General features: G+C 46.2%; 1 protein-coding gene across 4 annotated transcripts in view; it reads left to right on the top strand.

The window, feature by feature from the left end:
- NTRK3 (neurotrophic receptor tyrosine kinase 3) overlaps positions 1 to 18,991 on the top strand; it is a 233,977-nt gene that overhangs the window by 159,281 nt on the left and 55,705 nt on the right. For all 4 annotated transcript variants that reach the window (XR_008823080.1, XR_008823081.1, XM_056346662.1 and 1 more), the window contains exon 13: positions 17,959 to 18,089. Coding sequence is in view for 2 of the 4 variants with exons in the window: in XM_056346662.1 (XP_056202637.1) it covers positions 17,959 to 18,089 (131 nt within the window). In the remaining 2 variants the exon portion in view is untranslated. The remainder of the gene's footprint in view (positions 1 to 17,958; positions 18,090 to 18,991) is intronic.

Here is an 18,991-nt window from a genome sequence, read left to right on the forward strand (position 1 = left end):
TGGCAGGCACTTGTGGGGATGGGAGGAGGTTTCACCGTCAGAGCTGGCAGCTGATTGCTTGCAGCAAGCAAGCACTTTGGCATCCAAGAAGGCTGCTGCAAAAACTGAGAGAGAAATGATTTGGAAACGTGGTCTTTCTAAAGATTTTATTTTTTAATAAAGAAACCTTTCAGACCCCTTTTTAATTCATAATAAAGAGCAGGTTGAAAAGAAGGAGAGGGCAAATGAAGACAGTAAGGCTTGCTAACTTCCTTTAAAGTTGGAAGGTCACCTTTAAAAATGGATGAATGCAACGTTTGGAGGAAGCTCCAAGGCAGCAGGCCTGGGGTTCAGCACTAGAATAGGAGGCAGAATAAAGATGAAAAGAAGAATCCAGTTGGGATCTAGGAATAGCTGCAGAGCTGCAAGTCTCCGTGATGGGCTTGGGTGGAGGCGGTATTTCAGGGAGCTTCTCTGCCCGCTCTCTGAAAGCTGCTGTTGTGCGTGGTGATGTGCTGGGGGAAGTGAAGTCAGGTGCTGGATAGCCAGCTGGACTGTGCGGGAGCACATGGGTTGGTGGTATTGTTGTGGGTGTAAGCTAGAATTTGGGATAAAATTAAGGCATTGCCTGCCCATTCTGCATTCGGGGATGCTGAGTAACCCTAGAGGTGTCTTGCCTGCTCTGGTTGTGTTTGTGCTGATTTTTCTCCTTTCCTGGGATGTGTCAGGGAGCGGGAGAAGAGAGATCACAGCATGAGTCCTGGTAATGACTCGCTGGTCGAAAAGCTTTCGGGCTGTGTTTGGGATGGTTTCCTAGCTCTCGCTACTTTGGTCTGCTTTGTGAGCTGGTGAAAGTCATGGTAGTGCCACTGTGTCATATGGAATTATGTGAATATATTCCCTTCTCCCTACCCCATCCAAATCAATATACTGGATGCTAAGATACAGCCATATACTTCACGCTCCTTAGCCACCTGGTTCAGAAAGCAGGTATTTCCTCCCTTGAATACCCAAACGACGAGGTATCACAAGGAAAGAAGCCCAACATTTGAAAAGATAACCCCCTTCCCCTGTTCAACACAGGGCTTTCTCCCCCATGCTCCTAGTGCCAGCCCTTCCCACCTTTCCTTGGAAACCACCAGATGCAGCCTGGGAGCTGCCTGGTCACGGAGCGAGCACGTGGCAGCTCTTTCCTCTTCTCTAACTGGATCATACAGCCTCTAGTCCAACAGGTTCCAGGTTTAGTCCCCAGATAAAGAGCCTGGGTAAGCACAGGAAAATTTGTGCCAGCCCCCGTTTCCCCCCAGCCCCTTGCAGTCAAGGCTGAAGGGTGAGATTGCTCCTGTGAAATTGTGTAATGAGTTGAGAGAGCAGGATTGCAAAGGAGAAAGGACTCCGATGCATCTGCAGTTAGTTTGTAAAGCTTTGGGATCTACTGGGAAATGCTGTCTGCGTGTTTTGTCTTGCTGTGTTCTTTCCCTTTTTCTGTATCTGTCCTATTTGAAGGTTTTTAGAGCACTTTTACAACTGGTAGTCAACAAGAGTCGCTAAGGGCGTAATTCAGAGGCCATTTTCAGGAAGGGAAACTGAGGCAAGTGTGCTGCCTTCCCCAGGCTATTGCTGTTCATACAGAAGCACAGGGAGTGCATGGCCAGGCAGGGAACAGGATGCCAGGGGGAGAATGGTGATGGTGACCAGAGAAACCTCTGGCCTTAGCCCTGGTCTCAGCTGTGTCTGCCCTGGGCAGAAGTTCCCTATGACAGGGAATGAAATGATATTTCTTAACAGTTCACCTAAGAACTGAATTCATTCCATATTTAAGCACTTGCCTGTCTTTCCCACTGAGCCAAAGTGCAGGGGCATCAGACACATGCTATCTATTGCTTATTAAGTGGTTTAACAAGCCCAGCTAATTACAATGTACTCAAGGATTTTGTAGCTTATGAAAGCAGTCCCTGTTTGTTTGTGTCAGTGCTTTAATACATTAATACACCAATTAAACCTCGGGGTGTGTGCATGCCCACACAGCTTAACATATAGGAAGGCATGTTGATGTCTTTCATATCAACTGGGGTTTCTCTGGCTGTTTCAGCCCCAGCTCTGAAGGGATGCTTGTGGTTTTACGCTCAACCTTGTCGCCGAGGGGACACACATCCCCTACATAAAAACATAGTTCTGTTCCCCCAGAAGTGCATTGTTTTACAAGACTCTGGCAGACATGGGCACTCTCTGTCATTAAGGTTTCCTTCTCTCAGACAAGCCTGGGAGAGTTTCTCGGTGTTTATTTCCATCTCGGTGCTGATGATACAGGCAATTTGTGCATGAAAGTGTTGTCTTCTCTCCCTCAATTAGTCCCGAGGGGTCACCAGTGGGAGCGTGCTGTCTGCAACATTTGCACTTGTTTGTAAAGGGCCGGGTGCATTCGTTAAGCCACATGGGTAACGAGCAATAATCAGTGCACAAGGCACCCAGCATGAGTCAGTGCAGGGATGGGACTGGAGCAGGCGGTGAGGGTCAGAGGTAAAAGCCTCCTTCAGTGCACTTACGGTTCAGTGAAAAGAAGGCAGTCGTGGGGGGAGGAGAAGCCTTTCGAAATGACAGATTAAAGGAAACTGAGCAGCTGTAATAAATACACTCGAAACTGAAGAGCATCTAGGATGCAGTGATTATATTCCCTGCAGAGCTGAAGTGCTGAGGAGGGTCTGCAGAAAGGGCAGCCGTACAAAACCACTGGCCTTTCGGCGGGCAGGCTTACAGGGAATGCAAAATGAGTTGAAGAAAGCTGGCTGGGCTTTAATGCAAGTCTGAGAGGTACAGTTGGGAAGGCTGCCCTAAACATTCAGTCTAGTAAAAATAGGCAATAAAAGACAGAATGAAAGGACTGATGTGTGCCAGGCTGGCTAAGCAAGAGATAGACTGTGATGGGGCAATGCTGAAGTATCACAGTGAAAGGAGAGGACAGGAAGAAGAAAGCAGAAGAAAACAGAGGGATGGAAAGCAGCAGCCATAGAGGATGCTGAGGGTGTGTTTCAGACAGCAAGGTCCTTTTGCATGTAAGTATCTCCGAGTGACAAAGAAACTGGCCTCACAGCAAAGAGGTGCTTGGAGTTTTGAGAACAGTGAGCTCGTACGGCTGATAGAGAGGAGAAAGTGCTTATCTTGAGAGTGATATATATGCAGAACTTAGACTGATGACAGAGAACAAAAGCCAGCTTGTATCAGCGATACGAGGAGAGAAGCAATATTAAATATTTTTCATCTGCTAAAATCACATCCTACTTTATAGAAGATGAAGGGAAATATCTCCCCATATCAGTGACCAGCTGTTCAAGGGCATGGGACAAGGTAAACATCCTCTGCAGATGGAGAGGACGTCCTGTAACGTACACACCTGTAGACATGCAGAAGACTCACCAAGCTCTTCACTGACGTTTTAAATTGCCCATCTAAAATGGGGCAGATGGATGAGAGTTGGAAGGTGGTGGACATAATGGGGACAAGAGACAGACCAGGAAGTTTAATGTTTGCTCTGGGAAAATCTTGGAAATCTTCTTACACTTTAAGGGATGTTATGGGAGAACACCTGGAAAAGCAACACTCTGTGAAGACCGAAGTTACGTGGCTTGAAGTAGTGAGAGGTCGCACTAAAGTAATCTGCTGGCATTCCCTGAGGAGCTAACTGCCACTATATATAAGGGAAATTCAGTGGATATAGTACAGTGAGATTTTCAGCAAGTATTTGACAAGGACCAGCATCAGAGATTAATGACTGGGGGTAGAAGCATTGGTGTAGAATTTAAAATGAAAGCCTACATAGGAATCTGCCCTAAAAGCAAGAGACAGAAAGGAGTTATTGCTGAAAGTGTTTCCAGTTGGAAAGAGGCTGAAAGTGATGTGTCTTGGAGGTCAGTCTTAATCATCTGTGTTTTTCATGATGTCTGCTAACGATCTGCAAGGAGACGCTGAAAGCAGAAGCCGGAGTCATCCCTGCTGTGACACCATGGATGCGAGTGATTTTTCACCAGTGCTGACTGTGGCCAAGGTCCCACATGTGCCCAGTGCCTCTCCTGATTTGGGGTGTGTTTGAGAGAGGAATCCCAAGCAAGAGGAGAGATGCAGAGAGAGGGAGAGGGGAGCTCTTTGATCGTCCTGCAATACTGTGAGCAGCACTGGGAATATACCCATGCCGGAGGAGACATGGCTTGGGGAGACAGCAATTTATGGCGTGGAGACACAGCACTATCTATCAAGAAAGGATAAATGCAGCGGGCTGGACACCATAGGAATCTTTTCCTTCATTGAACTCCTTCCAGAAATGAAGATGTGATTTTGAACAGCCTGGTAATTATTTTTTCCTTCATTATTTTTTTATTTTGTCTGCTTTCTCTACAATTCCAGATTCTAGTCTGGAAACCTCAGATGACTCAATGTGAGCTCTGTTTACAGGAGAATTGCGCCCTGGCTGTGTAAATGCAAGAAGTCTGAGTGAAGTTTTAAACTTTGGGTGCTCATCTGCACTCAGATATTGATCTGGGTAGGTTGGCCTATTACCTGCTTGAAAATTCTGCCCTGGAAAAAGGTTAAGGGACTTGATTTAAACTCTGATTGATAAAGAAAAGACATCAAGGTGACCTTTATAATACAAGCTGAATTTGGGGTCACTTTCCAAGCTCAGATTGCAATAATGGAGCAGGATTTGCAGGCAGGCTGATGGATTAGATTAATGGAAACTGGCTTCTGATTCTTCCATGTTACCATCCCAGTATCTGATGCAGGCTCTCCAATAAAAGACAGTTCAGGAAAGCAACTTATATACTCTTGTTCAAGACATTTTCCAATTAAATGAGACCTGTCCTAAGCTAGTGAGGAGAAACAGATAATGGCATATCAGACATCTTTCCACCATTATACCCCACTCTGTGCTCTGCAGCATCACTCACATATATTCATCTACAAATAGTGATTGCCAGCTTTGGGAGGTCCTTTTTATGCCTTTGCATCCTCAGCTAACTGCAAAACATTATTTCCCTTTCCCTCCTTTCTTAGCAATCTTGCTCATTTTGGTACTTTCCACTGGCAGTATGTTCTTGCTGTAAAACTTCAGTATACACATTTAAATTTAAGCTGTTAAGCCATATATGATATATATATAAAATTATATATATATAATCTTGGGTTTGTAGCTGAAGATCTAGTAGTTTGCCTTCCCAATGTGTCTTGAATACCAACTTAGCAATCATCCGGTCCTCACACATAGTTCAGTTAAAGCTGAACATGCACCTTTTCACCATCTGCAATTAATCATGTCTTCTGAGGCTACCAGCGCTGCAGAATGTTTTCTCAAGTCTCACCAGGGCCCTTAAGAAGAATTAACTGGGTATTTTTCCCCTGGTGCAGACACTGATGTTTTGCCACAGGAGAAAACTGTGGGATTTTCTACCGCCCTCTTGCATGCAGTGAAGTTTGTGATGTTTTCCTGTGAAAATTCACCCCAACCATCTGGCTCATAACAGCTTGAGACATTGCTGAAAGATGACAGACAGACAAATGGACATATATATAGTGTTTTATTACCCCATGTTCTCTCCTTGCTGGGAGTGTCAGAGACAATAAACCAAGATGGATTCACATTTATAATCGTAATAAAGGCAGGGCACAGCAGGGGTATGATAAAGCAGTACCATCAGGGAAGGAAAGGCAGTGTCCAAGAGTATGTGTTTCCTTAAATAGTCCTGAACTCCTGGTGCTGAGGGATTTCCAAAGGCTTGTCCAAGGAGAACTGTGTATGGCTCACTTCTTGCTCCCCAAAGCACTCTTTCTGCCAAGGAGAGGAAGGTGGTGTTGGGACGACAGTGCCTCCGCTTGGCCAGTGTCTGTGAAACGAATCCAATCCCACTGTGCAGAAGCTCCAGAGCCAACACACGGCCAAGCCGGCACCTTTCAGAGGTCCTCTTCTGCAGGATGGGCCCACAGTACTGATGGGCTCCTTTCTCTCATCTAGACCTGCCCTGCCACCACCCTGCTCATTTTTCAGCAGTGAGGGGGACCTGAGAGGAAAGGTGGACTTCTCTTTGTGTGATGTATCACAGGAACACCAGCCCAATATTCATCGCATCCTACTTGTGACTCGGACATAGACCAAAGCAGTCCAGGAAGCTCCAACTATGTACAGACCTGGAGAGCTAAAGGAGGACCAGCTGCTATCCCCATCAGATTAGCTAATTCCTTTGTATGATCCATCTTTCTCTTTATTCCTCTCTGCATAATTTGCTACCTCATAACAGTTGCCGAAGTCACCCAAACCACAGTAATTTTAGAGCCCAGCAGGCAGAGCTGTTTCAGATTACTCCTCCTGCAGGGGTTTCCTTCTGCAGAAGTTGGCAAGATGAAAAAAGGGATGGGGTTGTGCAGACAGAACAAGCAGGGAGAAAGCCAAGGAAACCTCAGGCAGAAACAAAGAGGGAGCAAGGTCCATTCAGGGTGTTAGGAAAACATGAGTCTGAGGGAACACCTCATCAAGCCGTAGAATAAGTACACCTCCTGTGTTGGTCCTGTGAGAAACAGAGTTGGAGGAGGTGGGAAGGAAAGGGAGGGATGGAAATTGGGCAAATTGGAGAGAGGCTTTCTAATGAAATCATAACTTGAGCCTGAGATTTGTCTTTCAACACCTCATGTTTTTACTCCATATGGCCTTACTTCTGGAATTTTCTTGTTCCGTGACTTTGACTGCAGTAGCCACTCATTTAATGACCACCGAAGGAAGCTGGTGGGAGAATGACTGGGCATGGACGAGAAAAGACATAGGTACTCAAAAATAACAGAAGGGAAAAAAGAAAGGGGGGTGCGGGGGGAAGCAGAAGATGCTATATTTTGTCCAAAATTGTCCTTTGTGTTTGAGATGATGGTAAGGCTGGCAGTGATCAGAACCATTTCCAACCTGCCTGGAGCTCTAGCTGGAAAATGCAGAAGACCAGGCCCTCTCACCAAATTTACTGCTTTGAGATGGTCCAGAAATGCTGTCACAACAGATTTTTCTGTAAGTCTTTTCACACTTTCACATCTGGAGGGAACTGCACTTCTTCTAAAAATACTTCATTTTGCACCCAACGTCAGGCTGAGTTCTTACTCTGTTCAGAGTGGGTTCTGCACTAGGGACCACAACTGTAGTTTGGCACTCAAACCACTTCCAAAACATACCTTTTACTTTAATAGCATCCTTCTGATAGTCACATAGTCCCCAGAACATATTCAATATATATGGAATTTTTTAGCATTTGTGGTGGGGGCACAGTAAGATCAGAAGCCATTAGGAAGATGCTGACAGGAAAGCCGGACTAGGCAGAAGCAGCATACACTTGTGGCTAGATCCTTCAAACCATGGATCAGGCCAGAGACTGACCAACATTGAAACAGTAGCATCAAAACCTCCTGAATCCTCAAAACTTCGAGGAAAAGCTTAATACTGTGACCTGAACCCAGTGCTGCAATATCTGCCTGGGTGTGCAACCAAACTGCAGCATGGCTCTGAGGTTGACTACTTGGACCGCGATGGCACCCGCAGGATCTGGCTGGTGAGGCCAAAAAAGGGTAATAGATTGACCAGGGGACATGGGGACATGGACGTGGGAGCTGCTGTGGGGGTAAGTACTAGCTGGGCTGAGCTCTCCTGTTACCTGTGGGAGGGAGTGCTGGGTGCTAGCAGCACTTTCATGTCTGCCTGTCACTCGAGGTGGGGGATGCAGCCTAATCAAGGCTGTTGCAAAGATGAAAGTGTTTTTTGGTGCTGCTTCCAACTTAAGCGGTGGGAGGAAGACCCAGCACAGGGATGAGGGTTGGGAGAAAGGCTCATGTCCTGGCGTGAGCCAATTAACTCAGTCCTGAGTGACATCTTCCTGCTGGGACATTGCAGGGGTGCCAAAACCCGGAGGACAGCAAAGGCGAAAGCTCAGGCTGAGTTTACTGAGAGGAAACTGCTTCCTACAAAGGACCCGGCAGCTCTTTTCTGGCCTTGCGGCGGCTCAGCATGATTCACACGCAGCCGAGGAGGGGCTGCTGCCTGTGCCAGGTGCTGGAGTTGGTCCCCATCTCTTTGCAGTGGAGCTTTGACTGGGGAAATAGGAGGCTCGATGCTGCCTGAAAGCAGGCACTGCCGGGCTTCTGGGCCCGCTGGAGCAGGCAGGGCCATGGCAGTGAACTCGCAGGCTGGGGGAGGTGATAGCCGAGAGGCTCCGGGACCTCAGGGGCAGAAGGTAAGCCTCTGCGTTCCTGCTGGGAGACAGTCTCAAAGCTGTGAGGCTGCTGCTGAGACTTGGTCGCTTCCAGCTTTCTTGTGGTTATCCATCTCAGCTATAGGATGCTGCTAAGTGTCTGATTACTGTGTTGTTAAAGCCTTAAGCCTGAAATCTGACTATTGCGTGGTCCCTTGAGGGGCAGCCAATCCTCCTCCATCCCTCCACCAGTAATCCCTTCCTTCCCTTGGAAAAATAATAAAAAAGAAAGACAAGTGATATCTGTCTGCAGCAGCGCTTTCCAATCAAGTGAAAACTAGCTGGAAAATCAAATCAGCCGGTAAGTTCCTGCAAAACACAACTCTATCTCTTTAAAATCTCCCCTTTTGAAGGGATGAACTGAACGGCAGTAGCTGCTGATGTAAAACAAACCATTATTCCTCCTATCTCCTTTCCAAGCCCCCTCCCTGCAGACGCATGAGTCTGAGGGAGGCAGATGCTCTCTGAAGACTATTTTCCTCTGTTAAATAAATTCACTTTCAAATAATGTGTAATTAAATGTGTGGTATTGAATTAATGTTTTATTCTGAGTGCTTTGGCAGCAGGGGACCTAGGGGCCTGGCTGGTGGAAAAAAAACCCCGTCCACCAGAAAGACTCCCTTTCCCTCTCCCTTTCCCTTTTCCTCCCACCCTGCCAAGAATCCTGGACCCTGTTTCCAAGAGCTGCTGGAGTGTACTCGTGAGTTGGTGAGGACGATGCTTTGCGTAAGGTCCTTTTTATGATACATTGCCGTGGGGCTCTTGGGCATTTCATGCAATGCAAAGACATCTGCAGCCCACTCTGGTCCCCCCTCTACCTGTCTCCTGGTGGGCTTAGTCTTCCTCCTCAGAACAGCCCAGCTGTGTAGTTAAACTTTGTATATGAAAGGCAGAGCCCGACTCTCCTCTCGGGATGTGAGGTTGGTGCTGGATATCTAAGGAGACAGACTGCTGAAGATAGAGAGGTGGTTTGGCTTTGCAGCCTAGTGTCAACCAGGAATTATTTGAGACGGTGCAGGAGATAATGGGAATCATTTGTTGGTTTTCACGTCTTTTGTCTGGAATGTTAATAAGGTTTTGGTCCCATCAGCAGTGTTTTGCGTTCCTCTGGGAGGCAGCTGAGGAGGAGTTGGTGCATACAGAGGCATGGGCAGGCATGGGGTCAAACCTGCACGTGGGCTTTGTAGAGGTGACAGCAGCAAGGGGGACCAGGGTGTCTGTCCTAACCTGAGGGGATCGTGACATGTGCCTTGGGCACAAGGAGGTTGGGCAGAGGCAGACGCTGGGTTGGGGCACAGCTGGGAACCCAATGGCAGCTGCCTGCCTGCTCCCTAACCCTGACCCCAGCAGCTGCAGGGAGCCTTGCAAACATCACATTTTTGGGGGGCAGTCTTCTAGTTCTCCATACTAAAGGACATTTTAACCATTGACAACAACATAGGTGAAGGGATTTCCCTTGTTGGATGAGCGAAGGGTGCTGTTGATACAGTGAGGTCTTGCTTGAGTAATTTCAGTAAGTCACAAATCTGCAGAAAGAGGAGGTGGATGCTGTCTTAAAGGCAAGAGCCTGCTGCTGTGCGAGGCCCACATGTTCTGGAGCCTTTCTTTCTTTGTGGCTGTAATCATTGTTGAACATTTGCTGGAGGTGATGCTCAGGAGCCTTCCTCTTGCTGTAGCTCCTTTGCTTTGGGATCTCCCCAGGTTGCTGTTCATTCTGCAGAACTGCGTGGTTTTGTGCATCCCAGCTGAGACTCCTCAGCACCCAGTAGCCATGGGACACTTTATATTGCTCTTTTCATAAAATAATTGCTAAGCGGTTAGCACTCAGATTTATGGGACTGAAATGGATCAGAAAAGCTTGAAATCATGTTTTGTCTTTATAGGACTATTGGGCAGTTTAAGCTGGGACAGAAGTTTTTTGCTTAGAAAGTGTTTGTGGGGTGTTGCCAAGCATGTTCTAACATTATTGTTTTTCAGAATTCTTTCATGAAGAAAATGAGAGTTTGCTTTGGTTTGGGTTTACACTTTGCAGGTGTGTCATCTGCTTCCAAATGGCTTTCAGTGTGGTGCGGTGGGGGAGTGCGGCAAGCTCTGGGCTCGCGTCTGACAAGCTGTTGGTTTAAGGGGTGATTGCGCTTTGCCTTTCTGTCAGCTCCTTTACGCACGCACACACACGCACTCCCTTTACACTTCCCTTTAGCTCCGAGAGCACTGTACGTGTCGTTGTTGGTGATTGCTGTGTGGCTGATATCAGAGCTGGTGCTGCAGTGGAGATGCAGCAGCTCAAGTTTACGGCGGCTCAGCGGGTGCTAATCCCGTCGCTCCATGCTGCTAATCAAAGCACTCTGTGGAGTTTGAGGGTTGTTTGGCAGAAACGTGGCTCTCGCTCGAACAGAGGCTGGCTGGAGCTAGCTGACAACTGAAAGGCAGCCTTTGGGTCAGAGCTTTCTCCCCCCCTGCTATTGCAACAACAAAAACCAGAGGAGCTGATGATGTCCTGATTGCTAGATGTATGCCTGGAAGTGGTGGTTGTAAGGTATTTTCAAAGCATTGGAGATCTGGCTTGCAGAGGTTGCTTTTCTGTTTTCCTGTTTTCTTGAGCTTGATTACACTGAATGTCAGCTCCTGGTGCAGACTGGTATTCTTGGATAATTTTTTTTTAGCCCAGATTGTCCAGCCAAATAAGCCAAGTCCTGCTATTTTTTACCAAGGTCCATTTAGCAGCATGTAGTGCGTTAGCTCCAGGTCTGCTGGGTCAACTGGGCAATAATGCCTCCTTCACATCTGGGAGCTGCACTCATGCCTGCTCCCAAGGAATGAAAGGGATGGTAGGAAAACGCAAAGAACTGCAAAAACACAAAATAGTTGTCTTTTAAGGTCTTTATGAAGGAGTATGATCATGACTGTTTGATAATGTAATATACAGTCAGGCACCAGGGGCTGCCTGGAAGCGAGTTGCCAGCATCTTGGTAAGGTACAAGAGGTGGGAAGAAGTCTGAACAGAGGCTGTGAAGCCAATGACATATATTGGTTTGTTGCAGATTGAAAAGCCTCAGAAGGGATGCAAAGAGAGAGGTAACACAGTAAAAGGGAGAGAGTATCGTTTGCATTTCAGGTTGTTTCCGTCAAGGCCAAAGGAGAGATGGATGGAAGATGTGAGAAAGTCTCTCTATATTTTTGCTGTGCGGACACAAACAAATGGCTATGAGAGCTGTCATACAGAATTAGTGAGACTGAAATACGGCCCCAAAGTGAAGAGAAAGGTCTGAGCAAGGTAGTCTTGTCCACAGGGCCTGCAGAGAAAGGGTGGGAAGGACCTTGGTGCACTCACGTGTTGGAGCCCGGGTGGCTCATCCAAGGACTGTGCCTGCTCCACCACATTCCCAGAGATTCAGATATGCTTTACACAAACCTCCATGATTTGGGGCCTTTTTTGAAAGGACTGTCAGAACTTCTTGGTGCTTATAATCATGACTTTTTTGAATCTGAGTCCTTGAAGGGTGCCTTAACTGAGGAACTTGGCAAAGAACCAGCAGCTGGGCACAGTGCCGAGCTGCCAAAGTGTGTATCCATGCCTTTTCCCGGAGGCGGCTCATGTCAGAGGTGGGAGAGAAGCCATACAAAGTGGAGGGCTACCGACTCGGAGTCCACATGGAGATAAGAAACAGCGTGTTTGTGTCTTCATTTTTTAAAATGATGTGGGACTGATTCTCCCTTTGTTTATGTGTGCTTCTCAGCAGTCCATGATTGAAATCAATATCCTTCATTGACTTTGATGGATTTGCACCAGGCCAGGAGGGAGACTTAGACTCTGTGCAGCTAGCCTATGCATTATCTTCTCTCAATATGAGACAAGTCTGTGAGAGAATGACTTATCAGCCCTCCAGTAGCAAAGCTTTTTGATCTGGTCCTACCTGATCTGCACACTTTTCTCTGATCAGGTACATTGGGTAACTCATCGATACGTTTGGTTGACATCCAAGTTGCAATTGACTGCCTGACATGAACAGCACTGTGTTTGGTAGTTACATGTCTAAATGACAAGATTTCCAGTGTAAATTGTAAGCTTTGTTTATTTGATTTTAATTGTCATGGAGCAGGGAAGCTATGCAGGGTTTCTTCTTAAGAATTATTTTAGCAGTGAGTCAAGAAAGAAGTGAATGAATCATATTGACTAACTGAGAACTTTGCTACCTTTTTGTGGACAGCTTATGTATATAGAGAAGAGACAATTCTTTGGCATAGATTAGTTGTTACAGCAAATGACTCAGCCACTACTGAAAAATGTCATTGTTGTTATCATTTATATAGTGCTGTTGATGCAAATGAGGCTTTAGAAGCTTATGAAAATCAAGGCCATTATCACAAAGAGCCCAGGATCAGACTCAAATCAGGATACCCTAGAAACACATCTAAAATAAGTCATTTTTAAAACAGGGATTGAGCAACAAGAAAGGTAAGAAATAGAAAAGAAAAAGAGAGAAGAAATGCGATGATGTGACAAAGCTAAGGGAGGGAGGAGCTGGTGATGGAGAGGTGCAGGAAGGAACCTCCCGCTAGGGAAAACAGGGCCACGTGTGTGGAAGAAAAGAAGAAAACTGACAGAAAATTGATATTGGTCTTTTCTAGGCTAGAAGAGAAAGCTGCCGATAAAGAGGATGGCAAAAGTAAATGGAGAAATTTCTAAAATTGTGCTGTTTCCCCAGTGAGCTACATGTTGTTTGTGAATTAAGAGTCTTAGGGCAGGAAACCCACTAGAAATACAGCAATCAGACAGACCGCTGCTCGGGAGTTGGAAAGAAGGAGATGTGAAGAATTAATTTCAGACCTGGTGTAAATGGTTTCGCTTAAGAAGTAGTTTTGCATTTTGCTATAACTTAAGTACTGGCGCTGCTGACGGTTTACTCTGTTTGGAGTTTGATTTGTCCATTTACCTCCCACTGTAGTCATCTGTGTCCAAACTCAATCATGTGCATCCAGATTTCAAAAGTATTATCAAACCATGTTTTTTAGGATGCTGGCTGTGATGGGAATCTGCAATGCAGAATCTGCAGTGTCACTGAACCCACCTCTTCTTCATCTGACCCCCAAGGACTGATTTGGAAATGAGATAATAATTGGAAAATTAGATTCATGAGATGTACCCATGCAGCTTCCTGATTTCTGCTCATGTGATGGAAATGTGGTGGTTATTAGAAAAAGGATGTTTTCATTGCACACAGTCTGTTAGCACCCCTATATGCTCTACTTGGGATTTGGCAGTTGAGCGAGGTTCTTTTTTTGCCTTGACCTTGTCACAAGCAAGAGAGATTCTGCAAGATGAGTGTAAAAGATGGGTGAAGAGTCATTGAATCAGTGATTTAAGAAAAAACAGTTGTGGCTTTTCCAGGCTCTGTCCCGTGGGCCAGTGCAGAAGTGACCCATCAGGACATGGTAGATTGATGTACGAGAAAAGCAGAATTAATCTTGTTCCCTATTCTACTTCCCCTGTATCCGATAGCTGTGCTGAGTTCGCAAGGTTAGCAAACCAGAATATGTTTGTGTCAAGGAGAGGAGCAGACAAGACTAAGGGACACATGGGAGTGAACATGGGGAGGAAGAAGTTGCCGTTTGTAGACAGCCACTTTTCTACGTGCACTTTAAGCACAGATACAGTCAGCCATCATGCAAAATGTTCAGAGGAGGTTAGTTAAGATCCCATTGCGGATCCAGAGCTACAATCCCTCTGCCTTGGCTCTTCTAGAGAAAAGGAAAGCTTTCTGCTCTGGAGACGATTTGTAAAGGTGAGTGCAGTGTCCCAGCCTACCCTCTGGTTAATGCTCTAGCTTATCCACGTGCTGCCATCGTTGAACTGAAGTCCCGGGCCATTTCCAGCCAGCTGCAGGTCAGGTGTTTTCTGATGTGGTTCATGTGTTGTTCAGAACAGCAGTGAAAGCAAGAGCTTGAAACATGTTCTCCATGTGTTAAACCTTGATGGACAGGAAGGAAGGTGGGGGATCTGCCCAACTCTCCTTCTGCATCATGCAGCAATATAGTAATCCCCAAATGAGGGTGCAAGATGCTTAATTGAAAACTGGAATTACTTCAGTGTTGTGTGTTCACATCCTTCCCGTAGATACAGCGTGGCCTTGAACGAGTTCCCATCATGCAGTCAAGTCTGGTTATTTTCTTGTCAGGTCTTGCTGTGGCTCCTGCATGGGTTCTTCTTTTGAATTATCTTGTTGGCTTGTTTTTATAAGTTAATGGTACAGGGAGGAGGGGGAAAAAAAAAAAAAAAAGTGTGGTCCTTATGGGAAGACATTTTGCATACACCTTGTCGGCAGGGCTGACTGCAACACAGCCGAGACAGATTAGCACACCACCGCCTGCCTAAAACAAATAAACACCAGCTGTTTATCAGACAGGGCTCAGCTTTCTCCAGGAGGAGGTAAACAGATTTATGCAGATGAACCTCCCAAGTGCCCTTGCAGCGCAGCATCTTTCATGGCTACTCGGCCTTCCTTATGAGTTACAGCCAGGACAGATGAGGGAAGAGATGCAAGGTTAGCACAATAACACAGCCATCCGCACAGTGCCGTGGCGGTTTGTCATTGCTTTATGTTTAAAACCCATATTTAATAGGAATGTAGAATTAATCATAGTGCTGATCTCACTGTGAATGGAAGAACTTGACGTAAACTTCAGTATTTTAGGCCTATAGCATGTGAAAAAGCAATTTATTATAACTCACTTATTATTCCATTTGTGCCTAAAATACTGTGAAGCAAAATTTATGGCCATTCGAGGTTGAGAGAAATTGTGATCAGCAAAAGTACTTTTCTGACTCTACAGTAAGATTGTCCAGTTGCTGTCAAACTGCTTAACTTCATGAACCTTTTCTTTTTATAAACATCCATGTTTACTTTAAATCCAGCAGTGCTATGTGAGTCCACTACCTCAAAAGGATTGCTCCTCCCTCGGTTCAACTCTGTCTGCTACAGTGTCTCCTTTAGTTCTTCATATAAATTTTCCCTGAAGCTTCTCAGGTGACCCTAACAACTTGCTGCAAAATCTGGTCTTGAAGACAGATGGGATATTACTTTAATAATGTAGACATAATTACACAGTCTGGATGCCAGCTCTCAGAAACGTCTGACCAGTTATTAAGATGTTGGGAGGAAAAATTGTGAGCTGAAAATTTTGGGCAAGAGCCTGGGGAGTTCAGAAAGAGAGGTTTGCTTCAGTTCTCGTAAGAGTGTTACCTCTTAACTCACCAGAAGCGTAAATAATGTCAAACAGTATTGCTGGTTATTCTGAGCTCATTTCTTTTTTAACTTTGTCTCACACCAAATGGAGCAATCAGCTTACATTTCTGTTGGGATTCTGAGTTTTTTTAAAGTGTCCTTGGGCTCCATTTAATACTAGATCATTTCCCCACAGCTTTCTCGACTGCTGCTGTTCAGGAGACCAAGAATGCAAATACATGGTTTGTCAATACAGTAAATCCTAGGTACTGTAGTGATGAGTGCTACAGAAGTGCTTGCCAAGAGAAAGAGGAAAAAACCCTTTTCCTCTACTCTATTAAGTAAATTGGTGCCATTTGAGCTTTTCTTAGATTAGGACTTTCCTCACCCAAGTGCATCACTTAACATTTCAACACGTAATGTTTCAGATTTCTCAAGGTACTCCTTAAACACTCAACTAAACCAGGTAGAGAAGACAAAGTCTGCATGTGATTTGTTCTCCCTGGCTGTCACTGCAGATTTTAAACCAAAGTAATTTTGGACGTGCCTACCATCCTGTGCCTTAATGTTACTAATATTAATATCGGTAACTAACAGTTTTCAGTCTATTGAACAATTAATGAAAAGGTCAACAGGAATTCTCTGTAGAGGCATCACTCATTACAAGGCCCATTGCTTATGCAATCTCGCAGCATCCATCTTCCCAAACAAGCAAAAGGGCCAGAGATGGCAGCTTCTGAAACCTGCCTGTGAGCTGCTGATTAAAAAGCTTAATTGTATGATAGCCTTCCAATCCATTGGCTTTTTGATGCATTAAGTGGTACCTATGTTGCTGTGGAGCATACGCTCCCTTGGGTCCATACAGGTGCCTACTCAGGCACCTGGGTGGCAGGAGCTGGTGGCAGGCTGCGATTGCTGTCAGTGATGCTTTCCTGCAGCCAGCTGGGAACCTGGTGTTAGTCCGTCCACCTGTACTCCATCACTCTGTCCAGCACTCCATCTGCAGTGCCCCAAGGGAAATGAGTCTGAGCTAAGGGGTGCATACCTGTACAGCTCCTGAGGCACATGGAAGAGATGGGCAAGACTCAAAGGCTGTCCAGTTTGTGAGCAAACAGATGCAAGGCCAAGTTATAATTGCCCCAGAATAGGAGTGGAAAGAGGGCACTGTCCCATCTAATGCCTCTTGAAGAGACTTCTGATGCATCAGCTTTTGCTCACCAAGCACTGGAGAAGAGTGTGTAGCTCTCACTGCCCTGCCATGACCATCAGGTTGAAGCTGGGGGTGGTCTGTGCTACCACAGTTCTCAAGGGAGACAGTAAACTCTAGTGAAGGGCAGTTTAGATGAAGTTTTGGGCACTGTGCCTCCCAAAAATGCTATGGTGGCTGTGCATCTCTGGCTGCTTCCACAGTTAATTTTGGGCATTAAAAAAAGCCCCTTTGTATTGCCAGAGGAGCTGCATGGGTGCTGTGACACCAGAAATGTTCTTGGAGATCTGGCAGCAAGTAGCTGTGCTCTAGTGTGCCCAAAAGAGAATATGGAGACCCCTAAGCTCTCCCAGTGACCAGTGGCATTTAATCTTGGTGCAGCATTTGTGGATATCCTGCTAGTCGCTCATCTACTGTAGATGCCCAGTACCTGGGCAGATCTAGCCCTTATGAATGACCCTCTTAGCTGAGCAGGCCAATCTTCATAGGCCTCTGTACCTTTATTAAATTAATAGCTATTGCTCTTTTGTTTCTTCCTGAAACCTCAGTTGCTATTCTCTGTCAGTCCTCGCTATCCTAAATGTCAGTGGAAAGGATCATTGAAACTAATGAGTTCAGTTTGTCTGTTGTGCCAGTGACTTTATCCTGGGATGACCTTGTTTCTGAGGGAACAGTGGTGTAGGAGATGGCTACAGGGTCAGGGCTTTGCGAGAGGCAGCACTCGGTGATTCCAACTGGATCCTGCCTGTGCCCTAAGGTGCATGGGGGTCAGTGGTCCTCCCCGCCTTGGGAATGCTTTGACTTGCCAAAGTTCAGCCTCAAAAATCTGCCTGAGTTTCAGTTTAGAGTGATCCCGACTGAAATGCAAAACTCAACAGGACCTTCTAATCTTGCCTGGCCTGGCATCGGAAGTATGTGACCTTTGCTATGCCTCACAGGAGATGAATTATTTCCAGGATCATTCCAAAGAGATTCAGGTCTTTGTAGCAGATTTTGCCCCAAAGGTTCCTCTCCCTGAGGACAAGCTTGCCGCGAGCTTGTAGTGAGAACGGGATAAACCTCAAATACTTTCCTCCCAGATGTTTTGCATGAGACTAGCTCCATCCCAGAGATGGCTGCATTCCGTGGGTGGGTAAAAAGATCCCTGTAGATATTTTTGCAAAGCAATTTCAGATCCTTTGCAGCTTGCTAGAAAATTGAATTAGTTGTTTTCCATTCCCTGAATTAACCCTGATTCATTCTTCCCTCAACTCTCTCCCTCTTCCTCCCCTCCCTCCAACAGATGTCCAGCATATTAAGAGGAGAGACATCGTTTTGAAGAGGGAACTGGGAGAAGGTGCCTTTGGGAAGGTGTTCTTGGCCGAGTGTTACAACCTCAGCCCCACCAACGACAAAATGCTGGTGGCAGTGAAGGTAAATCCCAAGGGCAAATTCCAGAGAGTAGGGCAGGGGCTGGCCGGCGGAGCGAGGCTGGATGAGCCTGCGTGGGAAAGGGAAGCAGGGGAGGGCTGGGGGCCAGGGGTGGAAATTTATCTGACGCCGGAGATTGTGGTAAATCCACTTAGTCACGCAAAGTTTCAGTGTTTCGCTTCAAGGTTGTCTATTCTCACCAATGCCAAAGCCTCTTTTCCTGCTGACACAACCAGGAGACAGACAGGGAGGAGAAGCTGGTCTGGAAGCTGTAAGCTCCCGTGCAGCTACAGCAGCACAGCGTGGAGTCCACTTTCCTCCATGAGGGACCAGGGCCCTTCTCTTTCTGGATTTTATTCCTTTGTGGAAAATGCAGAAGCTGAAACAAGGGCCTCAGCAAAAATGAGCACTCAAAAGCTAAGCACAACTAACCAATTTGCTGGGATCAATTTGCTGCAAGATGGGCAAAGCAACTCAGCTCGGCTGCACTCAGCTCCTGCTTGCTTAGCCACAAATTCCTCCTGTTTTGGTGATTGTGAGCCAACAAAAAATCAGCTTGGCTTGTGCTGTGCTGTTTGCATCCCTTTGAGAGTCCTCACGTGAGCTGTGCCACATCAGTGTGGCTCTGGGTAGAGGACACCACTCAGTGCAGAAATGGGCTGTCCTCTCAAGTGGCACCAGTTGGCAGACACACGTAGTCTAATCCCTGGGAGTTAATCGATGCCTCCTAAATTCTTGGAAGAAGATCTACATTTGAACTGGTGCTTTACAAGGAGAAAGGTTCCAGCACTCTCTCCAGGATGCTGGAGACAGCCAGTTACTTGAGAGTTGTTTTAATCATTGACAGTTCAAGCCTTTTTTTAGCTCATTTGCCCCCTTATGCTCTGGCCATGAACTGCAGGATT

Source organism: Falco biarmicus, chromosome 7, assembly GCF_023638135.1.
Source record: "Falco biarmicus isolate bFalBia1 chromosome 7, bFalBia1.pri, whole genome shotgun sequence".
NCBI classification, from domain to species: domain Eukaryota; kingdom Metazoa; phylum Chordata; class Aves; order Falconiformes; family Falconidae; genus Falco; species Falco biarmicus.